This window comes from Nylanderia fulva, unplaced genomic scaffold (genome assembly GCF_048542155.1).
Source record: "Nylanderia fulva isolate GAGA-0341 unplaced genomic scaffold, ASM4854215v1 Scaffold21, whole genome shotgun sequence".
Classification (NCBI taxonomy): Eukaryota; Metazoa; Arthropoda; class Insecta; order Hymenoptera; family Formicidae; genus Nylanderia; species Nylanderia fulva.
Genome location: NW_028190275.1, coordinates 3,067,116 through 3,080,271, shown reverse-complemented (window position 1 = coordinate 3,080,271; position 13,156 = coordinate 3,067,116). Strand labels below are relative to the sequence as shown.

General features: G+C 35.4%; 2 protein-coding genes and 1 long non-coding RNA gene across 4 annotated transcripts; 1 reads left to right on the top strand and 2 right to left on the bottom strand.

Annotated features, from left to right (window-relative positions):
• The first annotated feature begins 436 nt into the window (after positions 1-436).
• On the top strand, positions 437-5,876 carry Aasdh (Aminoadipate-semialdehyde dehydrogenase). Of its 2 annotated transcripts, XM_029315204.2 has the most exons (10): positions 437-692; positions 799-1,060; positions 1,164-1,619; positions 1,703-2,079; positions 2,190-2,278; positions 2,375-3,267; positions 3,348-3,496; positions 3,580-3,743; positions 3,847-4,110; positions 4,182-5,876. In XM_029315204.2, exons 1-10 carry the CDS (start codon positions 674-676, stop codon positions 4,575-4,577), a joined length of 3,069 nt encoding a protein of 1,022 aa, XP_029171037.2. In that variant the 5' UTR covers positions 437-673; the 3' UTR covers positions 4,578-5,876. The 2 variants fall into 2 exon arrangements, with proteins under 2 accessions (XP_029171037.2, XP_085338693.1); XM_085482567.1 differs by lacking the exons at positions 437-692; positions 799-1,060 and having other exon boundaries at positions 1,269-1,370; positions 1,466-1,619.
• Positions 4,689-12,923, bottom strand: Gdi (GDP dissociation inhibitor). Its single transcript, XM_029315209.2, has 5 exons — positions 12,457-12,923; positions 7,669-8,082; positions 7,315-7,528; positions 7,056-7,238; positions 4,689-6,787 (listed from the first exon to the last, which is right to left on the bottom strand). The coding sequence occupies exons 1-5, from the start codon at positions 12,615-12,617 to the stop codon at positions 6,431-6,433; spliced, it is 1,329 nt and encodes a 442-aa protein (XP_029171042.1). The 5' UTR covers positions 12,618-12,923; the 3' UTR covers positions 4,689-6,430.
• Positions 8,142-12,443, bottom strand: LOC114940504 (uncharacterized). Its single transcript, XR_003821465.2, has 2 exons — positions 11,639-12,443; positions 8,142-11,558 (listed from the first exon to the last, which is right to left on the bottom strand). It is a non-coding gene; the product is annotated as an uncharacterized LOC114940504 (long non-coding RNA).
• Positions 12,924-13,156: the final 233 nt, after the last annotated feature.

The following is a 13,156-nucleotide window of genomic DNA, read 5'->3' as shown; positions in this document are numbered from 1 at the left end:
TTTTTCATTCCATGTATCTTTAAATCTGTGTGTATACAATTATTTACTCTTAAATATACATTTATATTATAGTAATTTACGCGAAAATTTTTTTAAACATTTCTCATATTCTATACTCTTTAAGTCCTTCCCCCTTAAAAAAACAGTTACATTTTTGCAGCATTTTTTCTAAATAAAAAAAGGTTCCGATACTATAAGTTTATATAAGCTATTGCTGACAAATTATTTTAATAACAAGATTATATGCAATTTCACCAACAAAGTCATAAGTTTTGTATTATCGTTAAAACAACACTGAATTTATATCCAGTTAAATCTAGGAATTAAATTAATTTTAAACTCCATAAGAATATTTTACTAATTAACTAATTAAATTCTGTGTATCGTATAAAAAAAATTATTTTTATTATATTCTTATACATCTTTCATATGATATTCGAAAAATGCACTTGTGTAAAATCAGGTTGAGAACCCAACTAGTCTATCTCCTAACCTTTATATCAAAACATGACTAACAAAGACTTGCTTTGAATAAATATATTTAATTTTCTATCATTCTAATTTAAAACTATTATTAAAAAATTAATTTCACGCGTGAATTTCATTAATACGTGTATAATTATAAAAAGGACATTACTTTTAATGTTATATCTGTAAATGTTTTACCTGTGCAATGAATTGTACAAGTGCAAGTGAGTAAATATATGCACATAATCAGTCGCAATAATTATATTTACAAAAAACAACACGAATTTCTAAATGCATTTAATATATTTCCATTACTTGAATTTTTTTTAGTTAATGATACTAAAAGATTAAAATTGCAAGATGACAAGCAAAATTGTCCACATAAAACCCTACATAATATATGTAATTGGTTTTATCTCGACAAAACAGCTATAGAATATCACGATTTAGAGAAAGTCAAGATTATAAGTTACAATGAATTACAAACGATGAAGCAAATAGTTTCAAATTGTTTGAAATGTATACAGCATCCTGAATTCATTGGTATCGACTTGGATATTTCAGAATATTGTGTTCCTTCTTTAATGCTTGGGTAAGAGAAATATTATATTGTTTCCATAAATATTCAATCAGTATTTCATTACATATATAATATATATTACAAATATTTGCATGAAATTTTTATCTCTCGATAGGACTCTTGATAGCGGACATGCTTTTCTCAATGTACCTGCAGATCCATTGACACGTAAAAAGATATTCACTTCTCTACATGTGAACTACATTTTTACGAAAAATGTGACATCCAGCAGAAAAATCATATATCAATTGAATATTCATGGAGAGCCAATATATTTGACAAAATTAATAGATGTCCAGGGAAACAACATTAATAGAAGATGGTATCATTTTGCATATGCAATTGCTACTTCAGGCTCAACTGGGGCTCCAAAAGTTGTTAAAGTGCCTCATTCCTGCATATTGCCTAATATTACAGATTTGAAGAGAATCCTTTATGTGACAAACTCTGATAAAATTGCACAATTAACAAATTTTACCTTTGATCCTAGTATGGTTGAGATTTTCTTAAGCCTTTCTTGTGCCGCAACTCTGTTCATGGTTTCAAAAGTACTGAAAAATGAAACTGGCAGGTGAATAAATATTGTTCATAGATTTGAAAAATATGAAAAAAAATAAAATGAGTTATAATGTACAAATAAAACTATTGTTTTAGACTCTTAGAAGAAATATGCCATGCCCATGTAACATTTCTTCAAATTACTCCATCGCTTCTTTTTCACAAGTGGTCCGCTGAACATTTGAGGACAACAATCTTGGACAAGGATTCTCAATTAAGAGTTCTTCTTTTGGGTGGAGAACCATTTCCCAGTATGAAATTAATTTTAAAAGCTAGTCATTTGCAAAATACAACACGATTCTTTAATATCTATGGTATAACTGAAATATCGTGTTGGTCCAGTATTAATGAAATCATCAAAGACAAAAACATAAATGAATCTTGTCTGGGTGAACTATTGTCAGAAACTATATTTCAAATTAGAAATGAAGATAATGAAGTGATAACTAGAGGTGAAGGCACTCTTTACATCGGTTAGTTTTTAACATTACAATTCTACATGAAATATATAAAATTAGATGTAAAACATATTTGTGAAATTTTATATAATTTTATAAACTGTTTTCTTTTTTATATTTTATAGGAAGTACTGATAGAATTTGTATCATTGAAAATGAAATTGACGAAGATTTAAATAAGCCAATTTTTCGTAATACTGGCGATGTAGTTTCAGTGAGTAAGTTTTATTAACAAAATATAATTTTAATTTTCTTTAAATTAAATATTTTCAATAAAAAAATGCTTAAAATTTATTTTCTTTCTTTTTAGACAGATGATCAGGGTAGAATATTTTATAAAGGGAGGCGAAATGACATCATAAAAAGATTTGGAAATAAAGTGAATTTACGAGAACTCGAGAAAGTCGCGCTGCAATTAAATTATGTACGAAATTGTGCCACATTTTGGGACGCAAGGAGTCACAAATTATATCTATGTGTATCTACTGCAAAAATCGAAGAAGAATTTCCTAAGTTGGAAGATATAATGTCGCATCTGAAGATATTACCAGCGATTTACAAACCTGATAAAATAATTATGTTACATGATTTTAATTTTACCACTAGCGGAAAGATTTGCCACGCGTCATTAAAAACAATATGCAGAGAATCTGAAACAGAAATGATCAGTGTAAATGATTTGCATGCTGATGCAGACAAAATATTTGAAAATTTATGGAACAATCATGTAAAATCTAAAGAAACTGGTTTCTTAACATCAGGCGGTACATCAATAGCAGCACTTCAAATCTCGAATACTGTCGCTGATGCCTTTAACATGGAATTTCCTGAATTAATTGGTATGTTACTGAAGGACGTTACGTGCAACGAATGCGTCAGTTATATTAGAGATACTTTAATTCAACGATATCGCAGCAAGAATGTTAGTTGCCGCGTCGACATAATTTCTGATGACAAGTCTTCTCAAAAAACATTTAATGCAGAAGAATCTGTAACAAGACAATCATCGTTGGTTAATTCTCTCTCATTGTCAAATAAAGAAAATTTGCCGTGGTACAAGTGTAGAGGAAAAACTTATGGTAACATGTTAATGCAAAAACAAAATACCGCTCTCTCGGAAAATATATCGAGTATTGAAGTATTGGCAACATACAATTTGCAAAAGTGCGTCGATGCCTCGCCAATTATTTATCGTTATTCCAAGTAAGAATAATTCTGAGAAAAAAATATTTTAATCGCGAAGATATATTGTGCACCTTTCACACGTGTTCACTAATTTTTAGAACAGAATTGTATGCAACAGTTGGCTCACATTTTGGCATTATATGTACTGTTGACTTGCTGGAAACCAGCAACAAATCGTACGAGATAAAGTTACCAGATAGGATAGAAGCTTCTGTTTTAGTCTTAGCTAAATTTCGCGGCATCGTAGGTAAATATATTGTCTGACATTGATTGATTCGACGCAATTAAAAAATTATTAATTAACAAATAACATGCAACAAATGTTAACAGGTTGTTACGATGGGTGTGTGTACTGTGTCCATTTAAAAACTGGCCAAGTAATTTGGAAATTTCAAACGCAGGATATGGTGAAATGCACGGCGATATCATGTACGCAAAAAAGCAAAATATTTGTGGGTTCTTACGATCACTATGTATATTGTCTTTCGATAGAGGTAAGACATGTTATATCAGTACTTGAAACTGTTAATTAATATCTCTATAAGTTATATATAATTATAAATCTTTATATAATTATATATATAATAAATCAATTAGGATGGTACTCAAATATGGAAAACTAAAGCGAGTGAAGGTGGGATCTGTGCTACCGGTTGTCTTTATCGACAATCGACCTTGATTCTTTTTGGGACGCTGGATGGTTCATGCGTGGCTTTGGAGCAATCTTCTGGACATATTACGTGGAAACGTAAATTGCAGAATCCGATTTTCGTCGCGCCCGTCGTTCTTCAAACCGGCTATGTCTTATTTTGTTCCGTGGCTGGAGTATTGTGTTGTTTCGATATCGAAACTGATTGTCAGGTAAATCTATTTGCTTCTCTTCTCTCTTCTATCGCTCGATATCTGTTGTAACCAAATTTTTGTTATTGCAGATGTGGCGATACGCGATACACGGCAATGTGTTTTCGTTTCCCGTGATACGGAATGTCGACTTTACAAACAACGAGCATGTGATTTTGGCTAGTCAAAACAAACATGTGTATTGTTTGGAGATGCCGCGGAAGATGACTGAAGGAAATGAACCGAACTTGCGATATAAATTACAAATGTCTTCGTCTATTTTTGCGACTCCTTGGTGCGAAGATAGACGTATGTTTATAGCGTGTACGGATGGCATCCTTAAAGTATTCGATCTCTCGGAAGGTAAATTGTTGGCGAGCAAGCAACTTCCTGGTGAAACGTTTTCCTCGCCAGTTGTTCACAACGATCTCGCTGTCTTGGGATGCCGAGATAACAATCTTTACGTTTTAAAATTGTGTACGACATGATGTAAGAATATTAAAATTTTTGTGTACTAAAAATGTACAACTATCGCTACAAATTCTTTACATTCCACGATTTTGAGCGAGACTGGTCGGCAAATCGCAAAAAGTACACGATTAATACAATAGCGTTTATTCTATTCTATTCTCGTGTGTTACAAGTTGACGGATAACTGCGAAAGAGGTATCTGCTGTCGAAACAAATGTTCGTTATCTGAGTATACCTCTTCATTCTTTGCACTAGAATTTGTGTACGTAGTATTTTATACTTTTTTATACGTAGTGTGAAGTTGTGTCATTATAGTAACTCATTCTAAAGTGCAAGCAAAAAGGGTGAAAAACGGCCAATCCACATCTTCTTCCAACATTCGCCTGTCATTAATTTGCCGTTAATTTATTCGGTGAGCTTATACAAATATTTGTGCTCTTTTTATCAGGTAACGATATAATAATATTACAAGATACGCCCGCATGTTTTTTTATTTTGCAAAAGAAATAATCCGGATCTCAAGCTCACACGAAACAACAATATTTCAACGACTCCACCTTCTCATATTTATATATATATATATATGTATACATATCTTTTTTTTAATATATACTATATAGATCTATAATAATAATCTATATATAATGTGAAATGCTTGGCCGCTCCGGAGAGTTTGAATATCCTTTTCCTCGTTCCAACATTTCGATATCGATCTTTTTTTTTCCTTTCACTTTCCATCGATTTTGTCTCAAGTGTATATGTGAACATGCGACTTTCCTATCCCTAATTCTGTTTTTCGAACGCACGTTGAAGATATCTAATCGCGTTTTCGATGTTTCCTAAATAAATCTCTCTTCAATAAGAATAGACAAATATATGAGATGAAACATTCGTGAGAATTATATATATCGAAATATAATGCGTTATATTTCTATATTATTCCTAGTTATTATTTTACTAGATAGTCGACAAACAATGGAGAGTCATCGTTGGAACACCTTTGTATGCGATTCTCGGCGATTCGTATAAAACTAAATCATTAATCAATCACTTGTTCGATAAATGCAACTTAGAACAACCTAGATAATTAACACCCAGCAACATAAACTTTCCCAGATTCACACAATTTCCAAAATTTTCTGGAAACGTCTATATCTAGAGGAAGTCTAGTCTAGACAGATATGATACTTATGTTGTTTTTATCGTTATCAATTGTCAGCTTAACGGTAATATTGTATTTTCTTATGTAGTGATATACCTATAGATTCCTTTTTGTACAGTGTAATCTGCTGATGAACCTTTTACCTACTTATATTTCGGTACATCAAAATATGATACATATATATTGTATACACGCAGTGACACGGACGTCTCGAGATTAACTTTATTTATCTTTTTTTTATTATCTTCTGTTCGAACGTATATTGGCAGATTGGATTTCATGTAAAATATAAATTTACAAGAGACGATATAATCTTACAATCCGATGCTTGAAGTCGTAGAAATATAGTCCGAAAGTTCTCCCATATAAATGTAATCGAGAATTCGTGTCGCTTTCGAACAGGACTTTATTATTGAGTTCGCGGGAACAGCAGGAGATGAAATTATAGGACGAAGTAGATCAGAGAAAGAGAGAAAATTTAGTCAACTTTACCTTCGTTTTTTATCCTCTATGAAAGAGAACCTACATAATTAGGCACAGGTCTGCTCGCAAGCGTGACATCTGTTTCGTGATATCTGCCTTGAGACACTGTCGCATGCCATGTCGGCGATCATCGAGTGATTACTCGAATACGCGAATTCACTGAACGCTTCGATCTTCCCCTGGGTGTAATAATGTAAAATGCACGTGCGCACTCCATAATTACGGTTACTGATCTTCATCGCCGAGTTCGTGCTTGACCTTGTTAAAGTCGAATTCCTCGCCGGTGGCGCGCTTGAATATATCGAGCACATCTAAGCAGGTGGTCTCGAAATGCGTGGTCGCGTCATAGCTAGTGGATATGAATATCTGACTGTTGAGACCGTCGTCCACCGGCACCAAGTAGTCAGAGATGCTGATAAACTTCTGTTTTACCGGACCGAGCAAATCCAGACCGGGTTTAATCTCAGCCTCCGGGTTTTTCGTCTCCACCGTGGTCGAGACCATAGCGATAAACCAGCCCTTCGCTGCGACTTGATGAGTATGCGATACAAGAGACACGTAAATATCGGAATTGCGTCCGACCTATATAAAAAAAGCGAAGCGTTTTATATTAAATATATAAAATAAGTAGGAAACTCTTACAAATATTATAATAATAAATATTATATTATTACATGTATAATATAATATTTATATATTATATATAATATTATAATAATAAAATTTACACTTATACGAGTAAATAATTTGTAAAGTATTTTAAATCTTAAAATTAAAAAAAAATTGTTTTAAAACTTTAGAAATGAAAGAGAAGATTATATCAGAATACGATGATGCAATGTTTAATTACCTGCTTCTGAGGAATGATGATTTGCGTGGATAGCGCGTCGGCCGTGCTCGGAATCGGATGATCCATGAGACATATGCATCTTATTACCTGACCGACCTTTTTCACGCGATCAGGTACGTACGTAGGATCACAAAAAACTTGTTTACATTGAGCTACCTCATCGCCGGAACGGACTCCAACCACCTGGGCAAAATAACAATCGACTTCAGTGACTGAGTTTAATCACAGAAATACAACAAATGTATAACGAGACACTTACCTTGCCGTCCTTTATGACGATTTCGTCGATCGGCTTGTCCAGCATGTAGGTGCCGCCGTAAATGGCGCTAAGTCGCGCGAATCCCTGAGGAAGTTCGCCCAGACCGTACATCGGATAAAGATACGGCGACTTTCCATAACGCGCTAAACTGTCGCTATACAGCTTGATCCTCCTGATGGTGATTATCGCGGTTTGGCTTATATAGTCGTCATCCCTGATCAGAAGACAAACATTCTTTGAAAATTAACGATGATGGATGTGATTTTTATTCTTATAAAGAAAGACAACAGAAATGAATGTTGTGTTTATTTTGAAGATTCCTTTAATCTCAGGACAATTGATAAAAATTATTACCTGTACAACGCTAACGCGTGTCCAGTAAAGTCCTGCGTGTTTTTGTCGAGGTTGAATTTGTTGTAGAGCGCGCTCATGCTGTTGTTGAAGGGATCAAAGCCTTCCCACGTCTTCGGATCGTCCTCCTGCATATTCTGCACCCACATGAGGAAGCTGCGGAACCGCCGTTTCTCGAACAGACCCATCAGGTCGCTGGACAGTGCCTCCTGCTGATCAATCGGCACCTTGGAGATCTTACCCGATTTGTACACGTATGAACCCTCCACCGACTTGAATTCCAGGTAACGCGTCACACCCGTGTGAATGAGCAGCTTGACAAGGAGACCATTTGCCATCAGAAACTTAGGAATCAGGTCGACATTCCAGTCTCGGCCACGGCCATAACTCTCGTCCGGCGACGGAGCCTTGAATTTCCTACACAACGTAAACATCATTAGGAATAAGCGAGATAATGTATATATCATAAAACGCGGTCACACGATAATTAATTTTTATTTATGTTATTTTATTTGCAGGGTATATTACGTTTTATATAATACAATGTATAATAAAGTAAAATTAAATTCAATTAAGTAATTATTTTTAATGAGATAATTAGACGTTGGATGTCTCCTCTCTTTTAATTAATTTATGCGAATTTGTCAAGACAAATTGGATCGCAAAAATTAATTTAAAAAAATTAGATCATTAAAAGTAATAAAAAAAATTAATCTATCACAAATAAGATATCAACGAATTGGTCGATAATTTTTTATCAATCTTATCAATCATAATTAAACGCTTGCTGTCGGACACTTCCGCTTCCGTAGGTTTTATCTATATGTTTAGAAACCGCAAATAAGAATTATTTTTACACGAGGATGTGTAAAGCAACGTGATAAATACGGCGTAAATGTTATATTCACATGAATCCGCATTTATTGCACTCATCCAATTGACAACTCGTCATTAAATGATGATTGAGCGATATCGCGAAGGTGACGTGAGTACCAAGGACAACAATTTATTGATAACGCTACATACGGATGAATTAGCTGCGCGACGATGATTTATGAAAAGAAATCGCGATAGTCCCTCTTCGTTATTGCTTTCTCTGTATTAACAAAGTGCGAATCCATAGAGAAGCGTTACGTACAACGTAAAAAAAAAAACATGTAATTACGCAACTTTGTGGGCGAGATGTACATACAGTCGTATACAGTCATCCAATTATTCTCTTTGCGCAATCCGCTGTCTAGATTCATTTCAGTTTTTTATATACCTATTTTAATTAATTTTATATTTATATAACTTTTTTCATTTAATTTTATACTAAATTTATATTTATCATGTAAAAAAAGCATCTATAAAATCACACAATTTTTTTCTTTAGTTTTATATACAAATTTCACATTAATTTTGTATTTATTATACAAAAAGAGCGTATAAATAAATTACGGCTTTCATTTCATTATAAAATGTAACATACTGTTCGTGTTTGTTAAAGAGATGTTATCGCGCGTGAATAAGTTGAGAGAAAAATGTTACGCGGCATGTTTCATTCGCATTTTAAATTGAGGCTAATTACTTTTTCCACTTGTCCAGATTCATCAGATTTGCATTCGTAATCGCGAGACGGAAAGCTACCGGGACCGGGATTCGCGTGTCGCGCGTTTTTCCGCGAAGCGCATAATTACAATGCAATCTCTTCGAAACGGCCGTCTCGTTCCGCTTTCCATCTGCATTCGGCGCGAATGCAGCCACCGCCTCCTTCCTTCTCTCCTCGACGAACTTTCATGTTCCGCGCGCGTTGCTGCACAAAAGAACGTAACGGATATATCAAATCCCGGCAACAGGATATCCGTGTTTTTCAGGTGACATTGCACCTTTTTAACGGAACGCGTAGTCGCTGCACCAGAAACGTCGCGGTGAAAGAGGGAAGATTTTTAAAGAGAGAGTACTCGCGAACTTTTGACACTCAACCTTTTTTTTTTTTTTCAGTATTATCGCGAAATTGCGGTGAACCAAATGCGGCAAACAACGCGAAACATATCTCGAATGTTATCTCTTCGTTATCTTCTCGTCTCTGTTTCATGCTAATAATGTGACATGCATTTCGCACAATTGCATCTATGTTTAGCTTTTACACTTCTGTCGTAGCAAAAAAAAAGGTATTAATAATTAGATTAATCAGTTACAATTTTCGCATTAATACAGTAAAATCACTAATATATATATCATCTGTTTAAATATTTCATATCGAGCGTAACACTTTCGCAGAAATTAAATTAAATTCGTTGATGATTGATACTGAAGGAAATTGAATACTCTGTAATGCGGAAATCTTGCAAAAAAATGTATACGTAACGGAAAGAAAAAAGAAAAGAAGTGTGAAAATAATCATCATGATGCGAAGTTTAATCATGGTTTCTATATAATTAGTGCTATAAGAGAATGTCGATGTATACACAGAAAAAACAGTATCCTTGAGAGAATGCAAATATGCCTTGATTCAAGTATATTTTATCCTTATAATAGCACCAAATATAAATAATTTTGGATAAAGGATAATTTATCCTTAAAACAAAGTGCAAAATATTCTTGGTTAAAGCTGAAATTTACTTATAAATATTGCAAGGACAAGTGACAAGTGTGCATCGGATATAAGCGGTACTTTCAAATAAATATAATAATTCTTAGCTCAAATGTGACTAAGTTTGTTTTTACCATATACGATTTTTAAAACAAGAATATATCTTAAGGATAAAATATACTTTACACAAACTTATTTATTATTAAGGCAAATGAAAATTTGTGATTACAAAGAGCATTCTATACTTAAATCAATCAAATAGCGTTCAAGAATAAAAATATACTTGAATCAAGGATTCCTTTTTTTCTGTGTAGGTATCGAATTAATAACAATTATGGAAAAATGCTTTTTGCACGGATAACGATGCGATAAATAGACGTATGCGTGTGGACTCTGCAGATACAATATACGTTGAGAAATATATTGAATCATACTACTATAATACTATCGCTTGTTAGGAATTTCTCAATAATAAAATGTCGACAAACACGGTTAACAAGATCGTTACGTTTGTGAACAAAATAAAACTGGACGTGGAAAAAGAGCATGAAAATAAAATAGAAAATTTACAGGAAAAAAAAACAAAAGAAAATAAAGTACGAATAAATAGATAGAAAAATTGCGAAAAATATATAGATCGCAAATAGTCTTTAGTAGATCTTCTCTTCGTATTTACACTAATTTTTCTTATATAATTGAAAAATGACAAAAATATACTCGCTCGCGATAAAAGAGAAAAGTATAGACAATTATTTGGCTAATAAAGAGCACGAATAGACTATCGAGATAAAAACTGACATTTTGGAGAATCGCAGATGAAATCGCGGCGAAAAATCGAATAGGGGCAAAATCGTTGAACGAAGAGTAACGCGATGATGATTTTGCCACGTTCGATCGAGAAGTGTTCTCTTTCTCTCTTTTGTACGAAGGGCGGACACCGTCTCCTCCCTCTCGCTCTCTCTTTACGCTCAAGTGTAACCATTTGCTGACCAAGCTGACGATACCGAACTTTCCGCTATGTACTTTCGACCGGTAGCAACGACCGGAATACGCAATTGGTGTCGGACGCTCCGAGTACTCGCTATACTTAGAATTAAATACAGCGTCCGTTTCTGTATCTCCAAAATATTTCGGCATCGTATAAATAAATCTGCTCGTTCGAGCTCCTGTTCCCATCTATTTTCCTATTGTGTCTCCTGTTTTTTTATTTCTTCTCTTCCTACATATTTCCTCCTAAGCTTGACATTTCATCCTCGTGTATCTCTGGCCCTGATAATTATTATTGCGGTTATGTATTGAATGGTTTATTGAAGATGATCTGAAAATAGAGCGAAATGTAACGTTCTCTGCTTGTGAGACAAAATTTTATGTAACATATTCATTTGATGCTATAATTACCGCGCTTTGGCCGTATTTTTCTTTTTTGTCTCTAATATTTATAACGCGGACTCAGCTTTCTCTTTATATTCCTATTTTATATAATAAATGCAAAAAAAAAATGCATATATAAAGAACCAACAATCCTTATATACTACATCAGAATTACACAAGATACTTTCAATTAGTATTATTCATAATATTATTATTAAACAACACATCACATTGATAACGATTAATATCAAAACTATGAATGTGCGAAAAATTATGCAAAAATTTTCGAAATAATTACTCTGACGTGACGATAAAATCTACTAAGAGAAAGACAATATATGTATATATTTGCTGCGTCTCGACATCGACTTCGATCAATCGCGGAACGAAAATTAAGAGCGTTCGGACGATTCGCGCGCGCCGCGGGAATGCGGGCTCGAGAATCGATACTTCCTCCCCCCTCCCTCCCCCAACCCCTGCCGTATGCGACGCAGTTCCGACGATTCGGTGCGTTCTCCGCGGGAGAACGTATCTCTTCCTTCTCCCTCTCTCTCGTCGTTAATGCTTAAAGATGATCGACCGGCGAGAGATCTCGATCGAACAAAAAGGAAGGAAAATTCCATGAAATCGCGTCCAGCTGTCAAAAATTTCCCGCCTGTATCGCGAGAGAAAAGGAAGAATTTGACATGTAAATTGCTAGAAAGAAAACGTAAGGATGATGAGGACGTCTCGCAGGTGTCTGTCCGACGTTCCGGACGTCCTTCATGTTTGAAAGACAACAGAATACGGCGAAATAAAGGAAGCGAGGAAAACACGAAGATGAAGGGCAGGACGCGAACACTTACCCGAAGAGGTCCTCGAGGGGCGTGATGGAGGCCGATTCGCCGCCGTAATACTTGTTGCGGTCGATGTGCAGCACCCGTTTGCCGCTGACGGAAAGCATGCCCGAGAGGATGCACTCCTTGAGGCCGGTGCCGAGGACGATCGCGTCGTACTCCTCATTCATGTTTGCGCCGGGTCGGAAGAGCCGGAAGTTCGAAGAGCAGGAAGTTCGAAGAGCAGGAAGAAGGGCCGGAGATCCCAAGAGAGCCGCCAACGAGCCTTCACAAGCCGGAGCGTGTGCTTCTTCGCACGTACGCGTTCTCTGTCTTTCTTCGTCTCGCGCCGCCAATTCTCCTGCAGGCGAAGAATTCGGGATGATTCGCGATCACCTACGCGAGAACCAAAACGACACCGGACGACGTGGAACGCAGGGAAGACCAGCTCTCTCGTTACTCTGTCGACGGCGACGACGACGACGACGACGGCGGCGATGACGGTGGCGATCAGGCGGTGGCAGTGACGGCGGTGACGTCACTTTTCCACTAGGCCGCGTCGTGTGACGCGTCGCAAAGGCGCTAAAATTCAAATCGGACGCGGTGTAGTTTTGACGTTTCATAAGTTGCTTTTCATTTATATCAAAACTGGGATAAATCTCACTTCTGTCTTTCTTCAACATCCATGTTAAAGAAAGACAGAAGTGAGATTTAGCTGAGTTTTGATGTA

What these genes read in the sequence shown, in the direction of transcription:
- Aasdh (XM_029315204.2), top strand. An exon ending in GTTCCTTCTTTAATGCTTGG is followed by an intron (nt 1,061 to 1,163) that starts GTAAGAGAAATA and finishes ATCTCTCGATAG; the next exon opens with GACTCTTGATAGCGGACATG. An exon ending in ATACTGGCGATGTAGTTTCA is followed by an intron (nt 2,279 to 2,374) that starts GTGAGTAAGTTT and finishes CTTTCTTTTTAG; the next exon opens with ACAGATGATCAGGGTAGAAT.
- Gdi (XM_029315209.2), bottom strand. Translation starts at nt 12,617, where the DNA reads ATGAATGAGGAGTACGACGCGATCGTCCTCGGCACCGGCCTCAAGGAG. An exon ending in CCCCTCGAGGACCTCTTCGG is followed by an intron (nt 8,083 to 12,456) that starts GTAAGTGTTCGC and finishes TACGTTGTGTAG; the next exon opens with GAAATTCAAGGCTCCGTCGC. An exon ending in TCATCATTCCTCAGAAGCAG is followed by an intron (nt 6,788 to 7,055) that starts GTAATTAAACAT and finishes TTTTTTATATAG; the next exon opens with GTCGGACGCAATTCCGATAT.